Source organism: Manis javanica, chromosome 9 (genome assembly GCF_040802235.1).
Source record: "Manis javanica isolate MJ-LG chromosome 9, MJ_LKY, whole genome shotgun sequence".
Taxonomy (NCBI): Eukaryota; Metazoa; Chordata; class Mammalia; order Pholidota; family Manidae; genus Manis; species Manis javanica.
The window spans coordinates 52,615,457-52,638,316 of NC_133164.1; the positions used below are offsets into that span (position 1 = coordinate 52,615,457).

A 22,860-nucleotide genomic window follows, 5' to 3' on the forward strand; every position below is an offset into this window, starting at 1 on the left:
TCTCCAAATAGCCAAAATGTTTTTATAAAAGAATAAAGCCAAAGGATCATGCTTCCTGATTTCAAACTATACTATAAAGCTATGGTAACCAAAACAGTATAGTAATGGCATAAAAGCAGACACACAGATCAATTGAACAGAATAGAGAGTCCAGAAGTAAACCAACACATATATGATCAATTGCTTTACAAAAAAGGGGGCAAGAATATACAATGAGTAAAGGACAGCCTCTTAAATGGTGCTGGGAAAACGGGACAGCTACCTGTATAAGAATGAAAGTTAGACCATACGCAAAAATTAACTCAAAATGTTGACTAAAGACTTGAATGTCAACCTGAAACCATAAAACTTGGAGAAGAAAACATAGGTAATAAGCTACCTGACATTACAATTTGTTTAGATTTGACTCCAAAGACAAGGGAAAGTAAAGCAAAAATAAACAAATGGGACTGCATCAAACTAAAGGCTTCTCCACTGTGAAGGAAACTATCAATAAAACAGAGGCAATCTCCTGGATGAGGAATATCTGCAAATCCAATAAGGGATTAATATCCAAAATACATAAAGAACTCATACAAGGCAATAACAAAAAAACAATCTGATTAAGAAATGGACACAGGGTCTGAGTAGACATTTTTCCAAAGAAGACATACAAGTGGCCAACAGGCACATGAAAAGATGCTCAACATCACTGATCAGGGAAATGCAAATCAAAACCACAATAAGATATCAACTCACACAGTTGATCAGTCATAATGGCTAGTATCAAAAAGACAAAATAACATGGGTTAGCAAAGATAGGGAGAAAAGGGAACTCTCATGCACTGTAGGTGGGAATGTAAATTGACACAGCCACTGTGGAAACAGTATAGAGCATCCAGAGAAAATTAAAAATTGAAAAACCATATGACCAGCAATTCTATTTCTGGGTATCTATCCAAAGAAAATAAAAACTCTAATTCAAAAAGATATATGCACTCCTATGTTTATTGCAGCATTATTTACAATAGCCAAAACTGTTGCACCCACCAATGGATGAATAGATAAAGAAGATGTGGTATATATATATATATATATATATACACACACACATACACACACACACACACACACACACACATATATATATATATATATATAATGGAATTCTACTCAAGCATAAAATTAAAAAATGAAATCTTATCATTTGTGGCAGCATGAATGGACCTTAAGGATATTATTCTAAGTGAATAAGTCAGACAGAGAAAGACAAATACCCTATTATATGAGACCTTTATGTGGAATCTAAAACACAAACAAAACAAAACAAAACAAGACCCAGACTCATAGATACAGAGAACAGATTGGTGGTTCCCAGAGGGGAGGGGCATAGGGAATGTGTTTGTAAAAAGGGTAAAGGGGATCAAGAAATACAAATATACAGTTAAAAAATACATAAGTCATGGGGATGTAATGTAGAGCATGGAGAATATTGCCAATAATATTGTATAATATTGTGTGGTAACAGATGGTAACTAGACCAATTGTGGTGATTGTTCCACTATGTATATAAATGTGAAATAGCTATGTTATACACATGATATGTAATACTGTATGTCAATTATATCTTAATTTTGAAAAATTTATCCAGCTGCAAAAATTATTTGCTCTACCAACCTTCATTCTAAGACTAAATGCAATGTTTCTCCTATATAATATTGAAGGTGGGAATGGAGTGTATAGCATGGAAAACCAATATTCTTGTATTCTCTAGGGTCTATACACTGGTTAAAGGTCATAAAAGTAGAATAGGAAATCCTACTGAATTAGCAATAGGAAATAGGTTGCATAAAGCAAAGACAAGTTTCTAAAAGACCTACAAACAACATGTGGTATGTACATTTGTATCTAGTTGATTTTTATTGAAACAACAGCCTCTTAGGAAATTAACTGTCCTAATCTGAAAGATCATTGGAACAATATTTGTAAGTAACTCAAGAGCAATGCCAGATCTAACTGTGATTATGTATGGACTGTAAAGGAGAATATAAAAATGAGACCTCTCAAAAGAGAAAAACTCAAGAGCTTTACTTTCAAAATAAAAACCAATCATTTATACAGAAATAGTTCAAATTTTATTTATAAATTTGTTTAAAAGAATATAAAAGATTTTTCTTTTGCTTACATTTTTACCATGGAATTAGAAAGTAGAGATTAAAATTTAAAAAGAAGTTAAAGCTTACCCAACCTGACCCAAGAATTACATGGAATTAGCTACTTAGAGAGACAAGCATGCAGCACCCATAGCTCTTGTCAACCTAAAAGCATCGATGATTCCCTCCTTTCTTATGAACATTGCCCTACTTACACTTCCAATAAGAGGTGAAACCAATTAGAAAAATAATGCAACTTTTCACTGGCAGTACAGATTAAATACGAAATACGAATTCGGTGATCAGCTCCTACAAGCATGCATAATAGGGAGAAATAGGTCAGCCCTGGCTGCTCAGCTGAGTGGATGAGCAGTTGAAGTCAAGATAAAAACAGTGAGGATGTGCAAAGTTGCCTTAAAGCAAAGCTTCTTATGAGGTTTCTCAGGTTCAGCTGACAAACGCCAGGTGTAAGCAAATATTTCTCACATATCCTGGAAGAAAAAGAAAACAAAATTTGTATAAGGTGCAAAACAAAATTCAAAGCCTTTGTAAGTCCAAAATGAAATTCCTTCAAAGAACACTCTTAACACATCGGGCTTAAATAACTTTTTAATGATTTAATATCCCAGTAAAATGATTTTTCAAGTCCCATTGCATTTGATTCACAAAATAGACTCTGTCAACACTGTAATGGCTTGTTGAGTGACAGCTCATCAGCTGTGTCCTTAGAGATAGGCTAACATGGGCCACAAATAATTGTCACCCACCTCCAGTTATAGCAAGGACAGGACAAACACAGTGTGAAGCAGAATAATTTAAATGGAAATGTATGGAGTAGAATTGCACTGTATTATGTAGCAGGACGGTGACTTCTAAGGGGACCTTGAGGAAGGGAAATAGACTAAATGAGTCCCCCCCTCAACTATGTACAAAGGGTCAAGAAGTCTCCATCAAGCCTCCCAGAATGCTGAGTCACATTACACTTGGGATTCAGGGAAACTAAAATCTCAGGTTTTCTCATGGGTCATGGCAAATGCTTAACTGCCCATGAAGACACAGGATTTAGTTTCCACAACCTCTCAAAGGGTCTCACCTACTGGTATCAGAAAAAAGAGAATTTTAAGTGATTTTTTAAACATCCCACCCCAGGGGTATCATGAAAAGTAACAAAGGACTCCAGAAAACCAGTGTTTTTTTTAATATAAAAGCAATGTTAAATATCAAAGAATAAACATGTATTAAGCAATAGAGAAGAATGTGATACAAATTTTTTAAATTTATAAATAAAGATCAGTCTAGTTTGTCTACCCAAAATACATTTATCAAAGGTCTACTACTTAAGTTGTCTATATGATGTTTCAAGAAACAAGTTTTTCTTTATTTGGCTTTTATCATAGTTTCACCGTGTTTTGTCTTCCTCCTTTCCTTCTCTTTCTTTGGCTTCTTACTGATTCTAACATCCATCCAAGTCCCCTCTGTGAGTCCTCCTCTCTTATTCCTTGGGGGTGCTCAATCATCATCTATCAACTTCTAAACAAATGACATACGCTAAATACATTCTATATATTAACCTTTTGCCCTCTTGCTATTTATAAAATGTGTCCAGGACAGAAGTTTAGTTTATGGCTTCTCTCCCTTACTTTTTTATGGTGTCCTTTGATGAACAGATATTTTATTTTACTGCATACTTGTCTTTTCTTTTTGGTTTATACTTTGGGTCCTATGAAACCTCCCTAGCTCAGTGGTACAGTCTATTTTCTTCAGAAATTTAAGAAGTTTTCTTCCTTCTATTCTATCGCGGAACTTTAAGGCCCTTGGAATGAATGTATGGCTTCATGTGGGCACTCAATCATCCCAGGCAATATTTGCTGACCAGTCCGTTTTCCCCCAGGGATGTGCTCTGCCATCTATCCTACATCAAAATTCCAGAAATAGGTCAGCCTTTGCCAATTCTATATCATATTAAATAATTAAGCCCTCATACATACTTCTTTACCTTTATGAATGAAATGGCTATTCTTGGTTTTTGGCTTTGATTAGAATTGAATTAAATCTATAGATTACTTGAGAGCTCCTTCCTATCCATGAACAAGGTATAATTCCATTTTTTTATTCCTTAATGTCTTTCTACAACATTTTATATATTTTTTAGGTTTACATGAATCTTTATCTTTTCATTAGACCTTTTTGTTTACTCTCAATGTGTAGAAATGAAACAAGTATTTATATAAGGGATCCTGAACCCACCAACATTGCTGGTTCCTTAATTATTCTAATAATTTGAATATAAGTTCTTTAGGATTTTCTACATAGATAATTTCATGTGATTTATAATCTTTTTCCTTTTCAATCCTTATATCTGATTTAAAGGAAATGCTTTTGATGTATTTTTATTGTAGATTTTTAATCCCTTTGTTAAAGAAATTTTCTTTGTATTTCTTTATGCTACAAGTTTTCACCACAAATGAGTATGGAAATTAACCAAATGTTTTCTCTGTATCTATTGAGATAATCATATGGTGCTTCTCATAACTTTCAAGTGAATTATCTCGGTAGCTTTTTTTGGTCTTGTTTTATTTTATTCATATATGATAAGCCAAGCTTGCATTTCTGGGATAAATCTAATTTCATAAGGATATATTATGCTTTTATAAGAAATTCATTATTGAATCTGTTTGGGACTTTTTAATCTTTATTTCTGAGTGAGACTGGTCTGTAATTTTTTTTTCTGTGTGGTCTTTGGTATTGACTCAAAGTTATATTCACCTGTTTAATACTTTGGGAGAATACTTTCTCCTTTTCATTTATCTGGAAAATTTCCTAGACATTTGGAATAATTTGTTCCTTGAACATTTAGTAGAACTGTTTTATAATATGTCTAGGCCTGGTTTTTATTTTATGGGAACACAGTAACAAATCAATCTACACAGTCTTTGTATCACTTTGAATTCTCAACAATAAATCTGAAAGACCTGTTTCCCCACAGCTTTGCCAACAAAGTATACTGTTAATCTTTTGTGGATTTTTTTGTCAAAAATAATAGATGAGAAGTGGTATTTTGGTTTAGTTCTTAATTTGTATTCCTTTTATTATAATGGATTCATTTGTGCTTTAACTTCAGAAATTATATTTTTATTCCTAGAAGTTTTTTTTTGTTCTTTTTCAAATCTTAGTCTTTGTCTATTGTTTTTCCTCATTGTTTCAAATCCAGTATTTATTCCATCAAATGTTTTCCACATAGCTATTTTAAGTTCAGTATTTAATCATCTTAGTATATCTAATCATTTGGTTCTCAATCCTCTGTTTTGGTGACCCCCAATCACCGCTGCCTATTTCCCTGTGTATGCAGAAAGTTCCAGTTGCTGTTTTATGTCTGGGATATATCACTGAACGACCAAAGGGCGCCGTTCTGATGGAATATGAAATATATGTTACCACTGGGAGAAACTAAGGGTAAACAGTCAACAAACAGAAGTTAATGATGTTAGAGAATTATGTTACAAGTTGCAGAATGCTATAGACAAAAGAAGTAGAGCACAGAAAGATAGCAGGAGCCAGGGATAAGGGCACAGGTGGCAGGATTAAATAGATGGCCAAGGACACCTCAAGGAGGTAGAGTTCAAGGAAATACTTAAAGGAGAACAAATCATGGGTATTTTGGAGAAGAGTGTAGAGGGAGAAGTCAGGGCAAAGGCCATTAATGTAAGAGTAGCCATGTCCTCAAGTTTTTAAAGAACAGCAAGACAGCTAGGGTGCTAAGAGGAACCAGGAGATGGGGCAGCGGGGAAAGCACCGGGGGTAGGGCGGGGTCCAGATCACACAGCCCCTGGTAGGCTACTATGTGCAAATGTCTATTAGACATGAAGGGAAAATGTTGGGTAGAGAAAAGGAAATGGGAGTCTGGAGGAAGAGGTCTGGGTTGGAAGTAGAATTGAGAGTAATAAGCACATAAATGGTATTTAATTTCATGAGAATGAGTGAGGCCACCAAGGCATTAAATGAACACAAGGTGGTGGCTCCACAGTGGATCCTTCAGGCCCTCAAGTGCTGAGAGGAGAGGAAGGCGCAAGAGACTCAGCAAAGGAAAATGAAAGGGAGTGGCCACAGAGACTCATGGAAACGCAGGGATGCGCAGGGTCCCAGACGCCACGTAAACAGTTTCAAAGAGGAGGCAGTGATTCACCAAGACAGATAATGCTGATAGGTCAGAGACAAAGACGGAAAAGGAGCCACTGGATTCTGCAGTGTGGACAGTGTTAGTGACTATGACAAGGGCATTACGGTTAAACTGATAAAGTCTAAATTCTGATTAGCGTGAGTTGAAAAGAAATAGGAAGAAAGAAATGGCAGCTAGGAGAAATACCTCTTGAAGTTTTGCTCCAAAGGGTAACAAAGAAGCAGGACAGTAGCAAGAGGGAAAAGCGTATCACTAGAATTTATATTTATATTTTATATTGATGGGAACTTTCTAGTTGAGATGGAACATTTGACAATTAAGGAGAAAGGGGGACATGAGGTTAGACCAAAGCCCCTTGGCAGGTGAGGGAGACAGAACCCGGTCCACAGGGAAAAGCAGGCCCAGGGGTAGGGATGTCTGCAGGTAAGTGGAGGGGAGGTAGGGGCCTGAGGAAGTTCTCACCTCTCTGCCACTGCTTCTTCCAAGTAAGGGGAAGAGCTTACAATTGCTTTGGACTTGGAGATGCCTGTCCTAAGGAAACTCCCATCATCCTCACTCGCATGAGAAAATGATGTTCCTCTCTTTTTATCTATGCAGAATCTAGACAAAGATGTAAAGCTCACTTACATGAGGACTACCACTGGTCAGTGGGGAGCCAGATCCCCAAGTCCTCACCATGACAGCAGCCTGTGCAGTATTCATTACTCTTTCCATCACCTTCCCCTCAATCCCAGGCATTTTTTTAAGTCCCCTCTAAATCTGGGGAATTGTTAAGTGGAGGAAAAAATGTGCAGCAAGTTTCTAAAGCCCATCCCAAATCTGAGCTTCAGTCACATTTCACACCTTCTAAATGCCATGAATTTGCATAATGTCTTAAACTCACAATGTTCTATTTTTCCATTTGACTCCTACTCACATGTTCTTATGAATAAGTCAATAATTTGTAAACTGTCACACACAATACAAAGATATGTGTTTTGATTCTTTTCTCTCTCTCCCACCTTGTCCCTATTCGGAATGGTACAGTGATACACATACGCATACATTACAGATAAACAGACATGTCCAGTATCATCCACTGCAAATTTGCCTCCATGTAATTGCCTTCAATATGTTTTCGTTTGTGAGATCTATCCATCAATTTTAACTACTAGACGCCTTACAAGGAAATATGCATATAAGATTTCTATCAGACTGTCTTTTCAAAAATGATCTTTTGTTCATCAAGTATTTATTAACTCCCCAGAGTTTCTGGGTCAGCAAGCATTTGATCATTTTGTTAAATTTTACTAGTTTAAATATTTTTATCTGCTCCATTTTTTTAATAGGCATATGTGAACTTGGGCTTCAATTAAACTGGATTCTGTACACATTGTAAACTTCATGATCACATACCTTCTGAAGATTTGGTGCTAGTTCGATAAGACATTGTGCACACAAAACACACTGAACGCCTATTGCAACCCAGTCATATGGCTTTCTTAACAGAAATCTGTAAGGGCATTATCAAATATTTCTTTTAATTTGGTTTTTTAAAATATAATTTTGTAGTGAAAAATTAAATACTGGTTTCTCTGATGTCCTAGCTTTACTGAAAGAATATATTACTAGAAAATGCTTATTATTTTTATAACCATTTTTCACTTAAAATCTTCCTAAAAAAAAAAGAACATGTTCATTTGCTTTTGTTATACATCTTGGCAAGGGTGATAAACAGCCTTATGGTCCAGGCAACCACACTGAGAACAAAGGGTAGGGGTCATTTTCTTATTGCGACTGGCTGGAGCTCAAAGCAGGGCTTCCTCCGTCTCTCAGCAGCTACTGTGGGATTTCCAGTAATCACCCTGGCTGACTGCCCATCATACAGCTGAACAGCACAACAGAAAAATTGTATCTGGGGAGAAGGTCACGACATATTTTTAAAATTCTAAAATTGTTTTTATTCTTCAACTTCGACAGATATTTGAGAAAAGAAAAAACTCACTTAGCTGTTACCATAGCTGTTACAATAGCCGCCAACGTGCTCAAAACCACCTGGTTGACTCTTGCCTTGGAGTCGGTCCAAAAAAGCATTATTTACCCTTTAAAACAATGAAAAATGCATTTAAGTGGAGAGCTTGCTGCAGGGCCGAGAGATTTCTGAGAACTTAATGTGCTGTATGAACTGACTGTGGGGATTGCTTCGCCCCCTTCAGCTTGGAAAAATCTGTAGCAACTTCTTTTCATATTAACCATATGACACACTGTTAATAGTCCTGGGCTGGAGCTGGTGTGGGTCGTGGCTCAGGCCAAAGTGGGCACAATTCTTAACTTCAGAGCTTCCCTCACTAGTCTTCTACCAGTTCAGCAAGAACCTTGTTCACACAAGTACAGGCCACACCAGGTGTGAACTCCAAAAGCGGAGGGAAGGTGGGAGCCTCAGCAAGAACTAAAACACAAAGAGAAACCAAAAATAGCTCTGTGGCACCACTGCTGCAAGATAGATGTCCCATACCCCAATTCCAGTCTTGCTAAGCTAAATCCCATACATGGAAAGTGGATGGAAAACAGAAAGAGAGTATGGGAAATGGGAAATATCAGAAGTGGAAAACCCAAACTATTCAAAGAAGGCATGGGTACATCTTTCCCTGATGTTCGGTCATGCTTGCAGCAACCAATTTCAGAGACTAACACATAAGAGGTAAAACCACAAAGAAAGGCAAGAAAGTGATTATCATAAAGGCCAGAATAAGGGTAAGCTGTAGGGTTTCTGGAGCTGACTACCCGGGAGTTCACTTCATAATTAATCATTCTAAATAGTTTCATGGACTTTCCTGTGTTTACATATTATAATTTTCAACCTAAAAAAGTAAATTAAAGGCAATACCATGCTCTTCATTGCTCATATATGGCTGAGTGGAGTCAGGGATGTGGAGGCTGGGCAGACAGCATTGTAAGAGGTGCCCTGTAAGGTCAGCAGATCATTGAGGAAGTGTCATTAAGACTGTAAGTTTCTTGGCAGAAACGCAGTACCTGGTACACAGCAGCTTCTCAATACACTCATATGGAAGGAAAGGTAGGCAGCACCCAATCACATTAGCCTCCTTTTCAGTCACGAAGATCAGCAGGATGTGGCCACGGTGGGTGCTATACATCAATGACTTGGGAGATTTGTGAACTTTGGTGATAATGACTGCTAGGTGACCGAGACAGAGGCTGGGTGGGCCTTTTTCGCCCATTTTAGTACGCGCTAAAATGCCCACAGCACACTGACCCACTGTGATCTCTGGCCTGTGTAGCTGCTGTTTTCTCAACTTCAAGTCCTACCAGGCAGTGATTACATCTCAGTTATTAGAAAGCTTTTTTCCTTTCACCATAAAATATACCCAAGGGCCATATTCTGGTCAGCCAGGTTCCCTGCAGAGTTTGATGTTTATGTCACCTTTCTAGACCTCTCAGCATGCAGACTGAATAATTTTACAGAGCTGGAGACTTGAATATGAAGGAAGAGAAAGCCAATCCTGAGCCCCCTTAAACAACATAACTTACAGTATTCTGGACTGGCCAGACACCTGGGGTTGTTTCTAATCCAGTCTTTTGTCAATTAGCAAAAACAGGCTTACCCTCACATCTGTCCATCCTACCTGACATGCAAACCTCTAAGAAGTCTTGTTGGCTCTACCCACCAACAATCTTGAAATCACCCCATCTCTTTCCACAGCCACCATTTGAGTCCAAAACACTACCCTTTTTCACCTTGCTTCTGATTCCACTCCCACCCTCTGTAATTTGTTCACCACACAACCACCTTACTACATTGTACAAAGGATCATACCTTCCTTTTGTTTAAAATCTTCCCATGACTTTCCATGAGTCTTAGAATAAAATCACTGACTTACAAAATCTTGCATTTTCTGGCTCCTACCTGTCTTTCATCTCATTTCATATCCTTCTCTTCCTCACCATCTACAATACAATCATTCAGGACTTAGGAAGTCCAGTCACATTCCCACTCTATGGCCTTTGCATTTGTTCCTATGCCTGTTAATAGGGCACCTCCAAGTATATATCTTGGCCCCTGATCTCTATGTGTCTGGCTCTAGTCCTCTGATGTCACCTATTCATTGAGGAACGATCACCTCTGATATCTCCCTTAACATCACCCTGTGATGTGTGGTCTTCCTGGTAGGTATTCCTGTGTGAAATAATCTTGCATTTAAATCGACTTCTATTTCTTTCTCCAAGTTGGTAATTCCCATGCAGTCAGGTACCTTCTCTGCTTTTTTACACCTATTCCCAGTGCCCAGAAAAAAAAACCTTTGCAGACTGTACCCTGATATGCAAAAGGCAAAGGAACGTATCATCCAGGCACATGGCCCCAGGTCTGCTTGCTTCCATGATGGCAGCTGCATCATGAAGCCACCAATGGTGGCAACTGCAGGCTGCCTAACAGTTCACGCCCACTGCTCTCAATTCACTGAAACACTGAAGATTGACGGTTTGTCACATCCACAAGGTGATGAGTTCACTTTCGAGCACCAATTCCTAAGAGAAGGGCACAGTGAGGCAACCAGAGATCAGGGGTAACAAAGAGGTGGTTTTTCTCAGTTCCTATTGAGAATTCCAGCAGGAAAAAAAGTACAGTGTTAGAAAGCACATATATTTCATTGCTGTCGCACTAGTGCTTTGAATTTTCTTCTAAGGGTTAATTTGGATGAAAACTATTATTTAAAGTTGGTTCAAGTTTCAATACATCAAGTCAGTTCATTCCACTTTTTAGCTTCTGACCTGGATCCTTTCAAGTCCTTGACCTCCATGCTCTTTCCTCTCTTGATTTTCAACTTTCTCCCCCTACTCAGAAAGTTACACTGCATCAAGGTTCAGGTGCAATCAGGGTGAGTCATTTAGAATCCTCATGGAAAAGCTTGTGAGGAATCCCATAGCTTTATATTATAAAACTCAGGGTTTAGTTTTCTGCTATGTGAACTTCTAAACAGCAGAAAGCAAGTTGTCTTTTTGACTGCAATAAAATTATGTCCCTGGAGAAAACCCAACTTACGGCATATGCACACATACTACACAGCTAGTGTGGTTGCCCTCAGCAGGGAGGGACACAGCTATTCTATCAATTAAGAGGCTACTGAACAGGTATTTTCATGTGGTAATGTGGGAAAGCTCACTGTAAACTCTAAAGAACAATTCACATATAAGCTTGTTTCCAAAACTGATTGAGAACATAAAATATGTGTTTAGAGACCTGATCAATGATTTTGAAAGTTATTACTGAGTTGATTATTGAGAGATATTTCTTCTTGGATTAAATATGGATCTACATTTAACTAAAATCAATAGAAAGAGAAAATAAGGTGTACAAAATAAATAGCTCCACCAATATGTAGGTATTCAGCAGAATGGGAACAAACTTAAAGAATGAGGGCCAAGTTTCCTATAACAAAAAAGTAATCTTTTCACCTGTAATCAAATAACCAGTGTTTTTATTGGATGCTGGTTGCAGATTAATTTCTTAGCAATGGGGCCTGTTAATATGACATATTGCTATCTTTAAGATGCTTAAACCTTTATGATCCAATTAATCCTCAGATAACCAGAGAAGTAACTGGCTACTACTAATAACCACTGTTATAGAAAAACAGCATCAGGGTTCTTTTTTAAAAAGAAAGACTTTTAAAGAGAAAATAAGAAAAACCATTAAGAGACTAAACTAATTAATGACCTGCTTAATAAAAAAAAAAGTAGGTGCCAGTAATAGTTAGCCCTTACCCAAGTCAACAGCCTAACCAGTGTATCAGTTTTGATGTTTCCTTTTAATCAGAGAAGACCACATAAATTTATGCAGAAGAACACATTTGGCATTTTTCAATTATTCTGACTGGACTATGGAAGCAGCACCATCCACTCAAAAGAACATGTGTACCCATCCACAGTTCACAGCTCAGCAGGACTAGAGCTTCCCTTAACACCTTTATAATCTCAATTACAAAATGAAAGTACCACAATTAAAAAATAACAGTAGTGACAGTGGGAAGGCTAAACATATAAAGGAAACCACTCTGTTTCAAAAGAAGAGGTTGCTCCTTTAAATTATGAAAGGCTTTACATCAAATTCTTTCATTGAGACACTCAAGCACACTGCAATAAACTCAAATAACCCAAGTGTCCCCCAGGAAAATCCTGCAATGACAATATGTATGGTGGTCATTAGCACTGGTGTAACATCCACATGAAACTTCACTGGGTACTCAATGTCTGATATTAGGAATATGACAGAGAGTACATATATACACTATTAAAAATTATTCAGGGAGGAGCCAAGATGGCAGCATGACTAGTTCAGTGGAAATCTCCTCCTAAAAACACACATATATATATATATATATGAAAATACAACAAATACAACTATTCCTAAAAGAGAGACCAGTGGATACAGTACAACAGCCAGACTACATCTACATCTGCAAGAACTCAGCATCACACAAAGGGGGAAGAGAGGGCCTGGGAGATAGACTTAGCCAATCTCCCCAAAAAAGAATTAAAAACAAAGGTCATAACCATGCTGATGGATATGCAGAGAAATATGCAAGAGTCAAAGGATAAAGTTGGCAGGGAGAATAGAGAAATAAGAATCTCTGAAAGGACTTAAGAGCAGACTGGATGAGGTGCAAGAGGCCGTTAATGGAATAGAAATTAGAGAACAGGAATACAGAGAAGCTGAGGCAGAGAGAGATAAAAGGATCTCCAGGAATGAAACAATATTAAGAGAACTGTGTGACCAATCCAAACAGAACAATATTCACATTATAGGGGTACCAGAAGAAGAGAGGAAAAGGGATAGAAAGTGTCTTTGAAGAAATAATTGCTGAAAACTTCCCCACACTGGGGGAGGAAATAGTCTCTCAGACAATGGAGGCCCAAAGAACTCCCAACAGAAGGAACCCAAGGAGGACAACACCAAGACATATAATAATTAAAATGGCAAAGATCAAAGGCAAGGACAGAGTATTAAAGGCAGCCAGAGAGAGAAACAAGGTCACCTACAAAGGAAAACTCATCAGGCTATCATCAGACTTCTCAACAGAAACCTTACAGGCCAGAAGAGAATGGCATGATATATTTAATGTAATGAAACAGAAAGGCCTAGAACCAAGAATACTGTATCCAGCATGATTATCATTTAAATATGAAGGTGGGATTAAACAATTCCCAGACAAGCAAAAGTTGAGGGAATTTGCCTCCCACAAACCAACTCTACAGCGTATTTTAGAGGGACTGCTCTAGACGGAAGCACTCCTAAGGCTAAATAGATGTCCCCAGAGAAAATAAAATAACTGCAAAGAAAGAAGACCAATCAAATATTAACTAAAGGGAAAAAATAAAATAAACTACTCAGAAAAGCAGTCAAAGGAAACACAAAAGAACACAGAATAAAATACCTAACATATAAAGAATGGAGAAGGAGGAATAAGAAGGGAGAGAAATAAACAATCATCAGACTGTGCTATAATAGCTTAATAAGCAAGTTAAGTTAGACAGTTAGATAGTAAAGAAGCTACCTTTGAACCTTTGGTAACCACAAATCTAAAGCCTGCAATGGCAATAAGTTCATATCTTTCAATAATCACCCTAAATGTAAATGGACTGAATGCACCAATCAAAAGACACAGAGTAACAGAATGGATAAAAAAGCAAGACCCATCTATATGCTGCTTACAAGAGACTCACCTCAAACCCAAAGACATACACAGACTAAAAGTCAAGGGATGGAAAAAGATATTTTATGCAAACAATAGGGAGAAAAAAGCAGTTGTGGAAATACTGGTATCAGACAAAATGGACTTCAAAACAAAGAAAGTATCAAGATAATAAGAAGAACATAATTACATAATGATAAAGGGGTCAGCCCAACAAGAGGATATAACCATTACAAATATATATGCATCCAATACAGGAGCACCAACATATGTGAAACAAATACTAACAGAATTAAAGGAGGAAATAGAATGCAATGCATTCATTCTAGGAGACTTTAACACACCATTCACTCCAAATGACAGATTCATCATACAGAAAATAAGTAAGGACACAGAGTCACTGAACAACACACTAGAACAGATGGACCTAATAGACATCAACAGAACTCTACACCCAAAAGCAGTAGGACACACATTCTTCTCAAGTGTACATGGAACATTCTCCAGAATACATCACATACTAGGCCACAAAAAGACCCTCAGTAAATTCAAAAAGATTGAAATTCTACCAACCAACTTCTCAGACTACAAAGTCATAAAACTAGAAACAAATTGTACAAAGAAAACAAAAAGGCCAAGAAGCACATGGAGGCTTAACAACATGCTTCTAAATAATCAATGGATCAATGACCAAATTAAAACAGAGATCAAGCAATATATAGAGACAAATGACACTGACAGCATAAAGCCCCAACTTCTGTGGGATGCAGTGAAGGCAGTTCTAAGAGGAAAGTATATAGCAATCCAGGCCTTTCTAAAGAAGGAAGAACAATCCAAAAGGAAACTAGCCTAACTTATTAAGAGAAAAAGAGAATCTACATGCATCAACAGAATCAGAAATGAGAAAGGAAAAATCACAACAGACCCCACAGAAATACAAAAAATTATTAGAGAATACTATGAAAATCTATAAGCTGGAAAAACTAGAAGAAATGTACAACTTCCTAGAAAAATACAACCTTCAAAGACTGACCAAGGAAGAAACAGAAAATCTAAACAGACTAATTACCAGCAAAGAAATTCAAGCGGTAATAAAAAAACTACCCAAGAACAAAACCCGTGAGCCAGATGGATTCACCGCTGAATTTTATCAGACATATAGAGAAGACATAATACCCATTCTCCTTAAAGTTTTCCAATAAATAGAAGAGGAGCGAATACTTCCAAACTCATTCTATGAAGCCAGCATCACCCTAATACCAAAACCTGGCAAAGACCCCACCAAAAAAGAAAATTACACACCAATATCTGTGATGACTATAGATGCAAAAATACTCAACAAAATATTAGCAAACCAAATTCAAAAATACGTCAAGAGGATCATACACCATGATCAAGTGGGATTCATCTCAGGGATGCAAGGATGGCACAATATTTGAAAATCCATCAAAATCATCTACCACATCAACAAAAAGAAGGACAAGAACCACATGATAATTTCCATAGATGCTGAAAAAGCATTCAAAAAAATTCAATATCCATTCATGATAAAAACTCTTAACATAATGGGTACAGAGGGCAAGCACCTCAACAGCCAAAATCATACTTAACAGTGAGAAGCTGAATGCTTTTCCTCTAAGATCGGGAACAAGACAGGGATGCCCACTCTCCCCACTGCTACTAAATATAGCACTGGAGGTCCTAGCCATGGCAATCAGACAAAACAAAGAAATACAAGGCATCAAGACTGATAAAGAGGAAGTCAAACTGTCACTATTTGCAGATGACATGAAATTGTACATAAAAAACTCCACAAAGACTCCACTCCAAAAGTACTAGAACTAATATCTGAATTCAGCAAAGTTGCAGGATACAAAATTAATACACAGAAATCTGTTGCATTCCTGTACACTAATGATGAATTAACAGAAAGAGAAATAAGGAAAACAATTCCATTCACAAATGCATCAAAAAGAATAAAATACCTAGGAATAAACCTAACCAAGGAAGTGAAAGACCTATACCCTGAAAACTATAAGACACTCTTAAGAGAAATTAAAGAGGACACTAACAAATGGAAACTCATCCCATGCTCTTGGCTAGGAAGAATTAACATTGTCAAAATGGCCATCCTGCCTAAAGCAATCAACAGATTCAATGCAATGCCTATCAAAATACAAACAACATTCTTCAACGAACTGGAACAAATAGTTTTAAAAGTCATATGGAACCACAAAAGACACTGAATAGCCAAAGCAATCCTGAGAAGGAAGAATAAAGCAGGGGACATCTCTTTTCCCAACTTTAAGCTCTACTACAAAGCCACAGTAATCAAGACAATTTGGTACTGGCACAAGAACAGAGCCACAGACCAGTGGAACAGAATAGAGACTCCAGACATTAACCCAAACATATATGGTCAATTAATATATGATAAATGAGCCATACAATGGGGGATATGACAGCCTCTTCAACAGTTGGTGTTGGAAAAACTGGACAGCTACATGTAAACGAATGAAATACATAAAAAAAAAACTGGACAGCTACATGTAAATGAATGAAATACACACAAAAAAACGAATCCCATACACAAAAGTAAATTCGAAATGGATCAAAGACCTGAATGTAAGTCATGAAACCATAAAACTCTTAGAAAAAAACATAGGCAAAAATCCCTTGGACATAAACATGAGTGACTTCTTCATGAGCATATCTCTCTGGCAAGGGAAACAAAAGCAAAAATGAACAAGTGGGACTATATCAAGCTGAAAACCTTCTTTACAGCAAAGGACACCACCAAGAGGACAAAAAGGTATCCTACAGTAGGGGAGAATATATTCATAAATGACAGATCCGATAAAGGGTTGATATCCAAAAAAATATAAAGAGCTCACGCACTTGAACAAAAAGCAAAAAATCCAATTAAAAAATGGGCAGAGGAGCTGAATAGACACTTCTCCAAAGAAGAAATTCAGATGGCCAACAGACACATGAAAGATGCTCCATGTCGCTAGTCATCAGAGAAGTGCAAACTAAAACCACAATGAGATATCACCTCACACCAGTAAGGATCGCCACCATCTAAAAGACAAACAACAACAAATGTTGGTGAGGTTGTGGAGAAAGGGGAACCCTCCTACACTGCTGGTGGGAATGTAAATTAGTTCAACCACTATGGAAAGCAGTGTGGAGGTTCCTCAAAAAGCTCAAAATAGAAATACCATTTGACCCAGGAATTCCACTCCTAGGAATTTACCCTAAGAATGCAGGAGCCCAGTTTGAGAAAGACATATGCACCCCTATGTTTATCGCAGCACTATTTACAATAGCCAAGAAAAGGAAGCAACCTAGGTGTCCATCAGTAGATGAATGGATAAAGAAGATGTGGTACATATACACAATGGAGTATTATTCAGCCATAAGAAGAAAACAAATCATACCATTTGCAACAACATGGATGGAGCTAGAGGGTATTATGCTCAGTGAAATAAGCCAGGCAGAGAAAGACAAGTACCAAATGATTTCACTCATATGTGGACTATAAGAACAAAGAAAAACTGAAGGAACAAAACAGCAGAAGAATCACAGAACCCAAGAATGGACTAACAGTTACCAAAGGGAAAGGGACTGGGCAGGAGGGGTGGGAAGGGAGGGATAAGGGCAGGGAAAAAGAAAGGGGGCCTTACAATTAGCATGTATAATGGGGGGTACAGGGAGGGCTGTGCAACACAGAGAAGACAAATTGTGATTCTACAGCATCTTACTACGCTGATGGACAGTGACTGTAATGGGATTTGCTGGGGGGACTTTGTGATGGGGGGAATCTAGTAAACATAATGGTCCTCATGTATTTGTAGATTAATTATACCAAATAAAATTATTCAGTGGTTCTATTTTAAGGTAAATTGTGTGATATGTTAGTCGGCATAAAATAACTTTAATGGTAGTTTTCGTCTGACCTTTGTATTCAAGTTTTAGTATCTCACTATGTAGGCAAGCTCAATTATTCTAAAGTAGTCTGCAAATGGTAAAGCATCATCTTAAAGGATTAACATGATTTGTCCTGTGGAAGGCAAATTAATTATAACCTAAATAAGCAAATAGCTGGAGAGGATGATTCTGGTTTCTAATGTGAATTTATGCCAGCTGTCCAATAAAAAATGGACACTGAATGTATATGTATGTACGTATGTGTGTATGCAGCAGTGTGCATCCTCACATACATACTACACCCGAATAATATAAAGATTAAAAATGCATAGAGATTCTAGAGCTGCATTCAATATTGCTATAGTGTTTCCCTCAAACATTGCAAAAACTTTATAAGGTGATTGCTTTAACCACAAATGCTTATTTTATTAGCCATTTATACCTCCTGTGTTCCGCCTGGTGGATTTTGGTTCTTTCTTCCTCCTGTTGCTGTTGCTTAAATTCCAGTAATTCATTCTAGGAATAATAAAAAATTTAAAATATGGCTTTCAATTAATGTGGTTATATAAAAGACATCCAGATCAGTTACGTATTTAACCTTAGGCAGTATTTCATTTCTGACATTTCATTTTGAAACTTTTACGTAAGTACCATTTCCATGTGAAATTTTTTTCTCTATAACTGGGTAGCAAAAATAATTGCATCATAGTCAAACAAGAGCTCTGTGAGTGTAAAACTATTGAGATTAAAAAGCCAACATGCATGTTCAAGATATTAGTCTAACAGGCACAACATACACAGAGGGAAACAGAACATGAGTCAAACTCACCTGTCTTACAAAGGAAAACAAATCAAGTTAGTTTGTCATAAAATACTGTTTCTTAGTATTTCTCTAGCATTTCTTTCCCCTATACATAGCAACTTACAAATAAATACTGGACTCAATTCTGTAGTGCAATTCCATTAGTAAAACATTCTCCACCCTGGAGAATAATCACTCGCCTATTATTAACTAGTTACTTCTAATACATCTTGGAGTATTATTCCTATACTCTCAGTACTCTGGAGGGGACACTTTTCTTCAAGTAGGAGATCACATTATCATAACTGAATCTCTAGCTGCTGACATTCTGATTATCTTCTTGGAAGAGTCAGCTTCCAATCTCAGTTACTCAGTTCACAATATTAAACCAAAGAACAAGCTGCCAGGATTTCTCTAATACTTCCTCCCTTGAGGCAGACTGAGTCTTAACTCCTTTGCAAAGACAGAAAAAGGCAGAAGGAAAAGGGTTATTAGGCCTGGGTCATAAATTAGGGCCTAAGTCAGAGATTTCCTAGTAGAGACAATACTGTTACATCTTGATAAACACATACCAACACATATACCTTTTCAACCCTAAAACTTCCTTGGTAGAAAATATAAAATAAATTCAATGTTCAGATTGACATTTTCCTTCTCAAACTTTATTCAAAGGCTTTCTTTCTGACAGTTCCCAAAATAAAAAGACTGGTTCCTTATGCTGTGATATTCCAAATATATTACTCATCAATCCCTAAAACACATTATTTAATTTCAATTTCTGTCTAGCACCAAGAACAAGTTCTTTTGATTTCCTAATATGGAGGAAGATTTATGTCTTTATTATACCTCTATCCCAATCCCAACTGCCCTCCCAGTACACCACCACTCTCAGTGTGGTGTGGGAGGGGCTCCAGGGGTCCATCCGATTCATCCTCATCTCTTCAACCATAAACTTCAGAGGTAGAGATGCTTACAACTACTGAATTACAGCAGGACTGCTCAGCCTGCACCTTACTACTTCTTGTATATGAGCTCTGGTTTTTCCTGTTCTTCTTTCCAGCTTCCAGAATTTTGCTAACATCTTTTCTTTTCTGCAGCCTCCTGGTCTGTTCTTTTGTTCTTACTGGCTTTTGCCTTCAAAAAACTTTTTTTTCTTGTCTTTTCAATGGGATTTGGGGAAAGAGAGACAGGACCTAAACAAATGAACTATTTTGAAAGTGCAATGTTTGCCCAGAAGAACATACGTTTTCAAACAAAAGTTTCATTAGAATTCTGTTACTTGATCCTCCCAACAATTCTCAAAGGTGAGCTGGGAAATAAAGTATTATTTGCTGAACAAATGGGCATTGTTATGCTTGGTTTACAGATGAGAGAACAGAAGATCAAAAACTCAGTTTAAGTCAACTTGTCAGGTACCAAACAGCTCATTAATAGTAAAATAAAGACTAGAGCTTAGATTTTCTTATACCTAATGTCCTACAAAATGCATCCAAATAGGCAGTTAAGATTAAGGATAACAGGTCTTATCATGCTTAAGTATAAACAGCCACATCGAGAACTTATAGGACCCACTTACACTCAAACATTCTAGAGGAACATATCTAACCTAAGCAACTTCTGATATCTAGCCCATCTTAAGTTTAATAACATAAACTATGAACAAATTAAACTCTCATCAGTTTTAGACATGAGACACTATAAAAGACATTATACACACACACACATATATATATACACATATACATATGTGCATTATTACATATTTCTTTAAAACAATTTTTTCAGCCTTGGCAAAATGCATGAACTTTATCTGGAAAAAATAAATATGCAATCATAGCTATGAAAAAATTACTTTAAAAAAAGAAAAAAATGAGGGAGAACCAACTTCACCAAATATTAAAACTGAAATTATAGTAATTAAAACAAATTGACTGAGTCCAGGAAAAGACTGAATCCATGGAAATGCAGCTCACCACAAAGCTGTGTGTTGAAAACATGCAGGAGGGATGGTTCAGGGAATGATGGAAGACTAGCCAACTATTGTTAAGAAAAATTAAAGCTAGATCCTTAATGTTTTTTATCAAAATAAATTTTATGTTGGTCTTAGATTTGAACCTGAAAGATGGAACCATAAAAGTTTTCAAGAGGTATGAGCAAACTTATTTAAAAACTTGGAGTGAGGAAGGTCCAGAAATCATAACAGAAAAAGACTGGTAAACTTGGCTGCATAAAAATCCAAAGCTTTCACTGGGAAATATACTCTAAACAAAATCAGAAAAAAACAACTTAAAATTTTTTTGTGACACACATAGGCTAGTTTGATTATTCTTTTATCCTGTCAACAATATCTGAGTGCTTTTTATGGCTTGGGTCTATGTGATGGGGTACAATAATGAGCAAGAAGATGAGATCCTTACTCCTTAAGAGTTTATATATTCTAGAAAAAAGGAAACCTATAAAAAAGTAAGAAAAATATCCAATGATAATCCAAAACTAACGAGAGGCTGGCTCAGTGGCTCTGTTACTATAGACAGTGACTCAGGGAAGGCCTGAGGAGGCAGTTAATGATCAGTAAACCAGTAAGGGAAAAAAATACCACCAAGCAGAAAAAGGACCAAATGATAAGACGAGGAAATTTGCAGATAAATTATAGACTGCCTGTAAATTCAAATGTCATCATATTTACACATAATCAAAGAAATATAAATCAGAACAATGAGATGATGTTTTTTTCTATCATATTGGCAAAAACTACAAAGTTTGAGAGAGAACCATGTAAGTTCAAGAACTTCAGTGGAAAGTCTAAATTAGAGAAAACTAATTTAGCTTTTGGAGGACAATGTAGCAATAACTATCAATGTGGAGAACACATACATCCTTTGCAGAAGTGCTCAAACAAATATCTAAGGAGAGTTATAGTTGTTTACTGAAACAGCAAAATTCAAAAGAAAGTCTTAATGCTTATAAGGAAATGACATCATAAGTTAGACCATCCACACAATGGAATACTATGCAACAGTTACCAGGAGTAAGGTAGATGGGAGAGAAGAGGAGGGGCCTGTGGAAAGATCACCAAGATACACTGACTGATAAAAGATTCAGAGCAGGAGATTCAAGATGGTGGCATGAGAGATGAGACAGAGAACTCCTCCCAAAACCACATATATTACAAAAATATAATTAATACAACTAATGCTAAAAGAACAACAGGCAAGAAGGCTTCACGAGACTGCATACACCTGGAGAACAGAGTAGACCTCATGAAAGAGGGTTACAAAGCCTTGATTCAGCAGGACCCACCCCAGCTCATCAGCAGGAGGAAGAGAAATGGAGTGAGGAGGGGGTGGAAGCCTAGGACTGCTGAACACCAGCCCTGGAGATAAACTTTGGGAGCACAAACCTACATTGATTGGTGCTCTGGAGATAGAGGGGTTGGAAAGCTAAGACAGGTGGAATACCTGGAGAGACTGAGATTCCAGCCATTTGTGGAGGACAGGGATCCACATCCAGCTGCTCTGGGACAAAGGAAAGGCTGGTGGCCTGAGAGGCTTCCTAGCAGCGAGAGGGCTGCTGAAGGGGCTGGGTTTACACAGAGCTTGCTGTGCGGGAGAAGGGATAGGTGGACAAGGTTGTCTGGGTGTGCTCTGCCCAGCAGGTTGAGAATGTTGAGGAGCTTCAGGTGCTCCATCCCCCTGGCTGGCTACTTAGCTCCAAGGCCACCCACTGTGATACACAGCAGGGTGCACCTTTGTCCTGGCCTGTTGGTACCAACTCGCAAACCAGCAGTCCCTGCCCTGGTGTCAGGCCAGCCAGAGGGAGGCCCCACCTATGGTAGATACAGACACAAAGCACAGAGGCTTACACTTGTTTGCTGGCCCACTGGTTCTGACACTGGAGACAGGCACTGCAGCCAGGAAGCAGGAAACAGCTCTTTTCTCCCCCCAGGCACCAGTACCACTCCCCAGCAACCCACAACATCACTCAAGGGGCTGAGCAGCTCCAGACACTAGAGCTTCTGTGCACTAGAGGGTGCCACATAGAAATATGAAATGTCAAAGGAACCTGGTTTAAACAAAATTCTCACAAATACCAGAAAAAGAGCCAAATGAAACTGAACTCACCAATCTTCCT

At 37.6% G+C, this 22,860-nt stretch overlaps 1 protein-coding gene across 8 annotated transcripts in view; it reads right to left on the reverse strand.

Moving 5' to 3' along the window:
* Nucleotides 1-2,047: 2,047 nt before the first annotated feature.
* The window catches only part of EPSTI1 (epithelial stromal interaction 1), a 121,393-nt gene continuing 100,580 nt past the window's right edge, over nucleotides 2,048-22,860 (reverse strand). For 6 of the 8 annotated variants that reach the window (XM_073212577.1, XM_073212578.1, XM_037002096.2 and 3 more), the window contains 2 exons: nucleotides 18,370-18,443; nucleotides 2,048-2,623 (listed from right to left, as the gene is read on the reverse strand). In XM_073212577.1, the coding sequence (XP_073068678.1) occupies nucleotides 2,512-2,623; nucleotides 18,370-18,443 (186 nt within the window). In that variant the 3' untranslated portion in view covers nucleotides 2,048-2,511. Of the gene's footprint in view, nucleotides 2,624-8,293; nucleotides 8,391-18,369; nucleotides 18,444-22,860 lie in introns of all 8 variants that reach the window. The other 2 variants (XM_037002098.2, XM_037002100.2) reach the window with 1 other exon arrangement.